General features: G+C 54.5%; 1 protein-coding gene across 1 annotated transcript in view; it reads left to right on the forward strand.

Moving 5' to 3' along the window:
• The window catches only part of ENOX2 (ecto-NOX disulfide-thiol exchanger 2), a 21319-nt gene that overhangs the window by 3284 nt on the left and 15686 nt on the right, over positions 1-2349 (forward strand). The window contains exons 2-4 of the mRNA XM_010138616.1: positions 469-612; positions 1465-1593; positions 2146-2301. Coding sequence (XP_010136918.1) covers positions 469-612; positions 1465-1593; positions 2146-2301 — 429 coding nt within the window. The remainder of the gene's footprint in view (positions 1-468; positions 613-1464; positions 1594-2145; positions 2302-2349) is intronic.

The following is a 2349-nucleotide window of genomic DNA, read 5'->3' on the forward strand; positions in this document are numbered from 1 at the left end:
CTCCACCGCGAAGGGGGGCAACTGCTCGCCATGTCCTTGAGTAGAAACTGCAAGAGCGCCAGGCGTGTTTGAAGATCATCTCCCACATGCCTTGGTTTTGGCTAGTAAATAATTCCAGGTGGATTCACAACTGGGGACAAATTGGGTGAAGCTCCAGTAGCTGTTAAAAATGTGTTCCTGGGCTGGAAGGAATAGAAGAAAATTCTGGCCTCTGGGTTCCCAGGTGTGACGTCCCGTGTCAGATGTGAGTGTGAGCAGGAGGCACAGCTCTTCCAGGGGCCTGAGGGGCTGCTGGCACCTGGGGCTGGGTGTTTCTGTCATCAGTCTGATCCCAAACCACTGCAAACCAATTTCAGGGAAGTCTCTGAGCGTGGTGTTTTTTTTTTTTTTTTTTTTTTTTTTTTTTTTTTTTTTTTTTTTTTTTTTTTTTTTTTTTTTTTTTTTTTTTTTTTTTTTTTTCTCTTTTAGGCTTAACCCCTCTGTCCTTTGATCCTGGCAGCAACAACAAACCTCTGCAGCTGGGCAGCGCTGCTGGCCTGCGGGTGTCAGAGAGCCCGGCTGAGAATGGAGGCGATCCGGGCAAGAAGAGGAAGAGAGGAAGCGTTCCTGCAGGTGAGCACATGGAGCTTGGGGGCTGGCAGCAGAGAGAGCACCCGCGAAACCAGCTGCTGTGCTGAGGTGCTGTCCTGGCTCCACGTTGTAAGCATCAAAATCTGATCGTTACCAACAGAACCGATGAATATCCGAGTGCTTTGCGGTGAGCTGTGCCCCAGCCCTGCAGGCAGGGTCTCTGCAGTCGGGGCAGCCTTGCAGAGGGGCCCAGCCTCCAGCTGCCTGCGTTGTGAGCGAGAAACCAAAGTGTGGGTTTCGTTCGGGCTTCTGGATGCAGAGGGGTCAGAGCGGGACCTTGCACAGCCTGAATAACGCTCAGCCGTTGCGTTTGTTGGACAGTACGGGCGGGTCTGGCATGGGGCAGGTGTGCTGGGGACAGGTAGGCGAAGCACCGTCCTACCTGTCACCCCAGAGCAGGCTCTTCTGACAGGCAGCAAGTGGGCAGCGAGGCAGCTGTCAGCTCTTCACCCCTGCAGCAGGATGGCCCCGATGTTGCTGCGCTGCTGCCTCCTCAAGGTCTGTCTTTTCTCCTCAGCGATGATGATACTTTGTACCCGCTGAATGTGTGTCCTTTGTTCATACACCTCATGGAGGAGCCGCAGCATCACTGTTCCTTTCAGGAGCTGTCGGTGTGGTGGATGAACCATGGTTTAGGTGCTCTTGGAAGGCATCTAAGGTGTAAAACATCCTCTGTTTGAGAGGGACTGGGGGTTTTCTTTCATCATGCTCTTTCCTGTGTGTTCAGTTCAAGCCTGGTTTTGGGTGCCGATACTGCAGAACCTGGGCAGCGGGTGCCCCGCCAAAGAGTTCAGGTATGCCCTAAGCTCTTGATCACCGTTCTTTTCCCCTCAGCAGATGGAAATCTGAGCCTCGACTCCATTCCGATGGGCATGCCAATGTCAGACCCCACCGCCTGGGCCACTGCCATGAACAACCTGGGGATGGCTCCCATGGGGATGACGGGACAGCCCCTCCTGCCTGGTACGTCAGCATGGCCAGCCCAGTGTTCAGACGGGTCTTTGGGGAGAGCCTGTTTCAGCTGGGTTGGATAAACGCCAACCGTGTACAAACCCCCTCTGAAACGGGAGCCAGAGCGAAGGGCTCCACGGTGTGTGGGATGGCGTGTCGGTGGCCGTGCCCTTAGCCCTGCGTCACGAGCTGCCTGCACGGCTAAACCACCGAACGGAACCCCATGGGGTCCGGTTTTACCCTGTGCCCTTGCCACGGGTTCTGTAGATGGAGAACAGAGCGGTCCCTGGGGCGGGGTTTGGTGCTCGGTGGGAGGTGGTGTCGGTGGAAAAGGAATTAATTTATTTGAACAGATAGAAGTTGTTTGGCTGAGGCAATCGACAAAGAAACAGGTTTTAAAGAGTTGTTGTAAGGGCACAAATGGAACATTCTGGCGATGTGTGTTACAATGTTCCTCTTTATTCAGCTGATTTCCACCGGTGCATGTGGGAAAACAATGCTGTAGGAGCCCGCACCACTGCCTCACCCCCTTCTTCTGACCTCCTCCTTCTCTCTCCCACCCAGATTTCGACACTGCTCTCGGGATGATGACTGGAATCCCTCCCATCAACCCCATGATGCCGGGCTTGGGGATCGTGCCCCCTCCCATCCCTCCGGACATGCCTGCCGTGAAGGAGATCATCCACTGCAAGAGCTGCACGCCCTTCCCACCCAACCCACGTACCTGCCTGTTCACGTCTTGTCCGTTTCTCTATGCCCATACAGGCA

Source organism: Buceros rhinoceros, unplaced genomic scaffold, assembly GCF_000710305.1.
Source record: "Buceros rhinoceros silvestris isolate BGI_N320 unplaced genomic scaffold, ASM71030v1 scaffold24246, whole genome shotgun sequence".
Lineage (NCBI taxonomy): Eukaryota > Metazoa > Chordata > Aves > Bucerotiformes > Bucerotidae > Buceros > Buceros rhinoceros.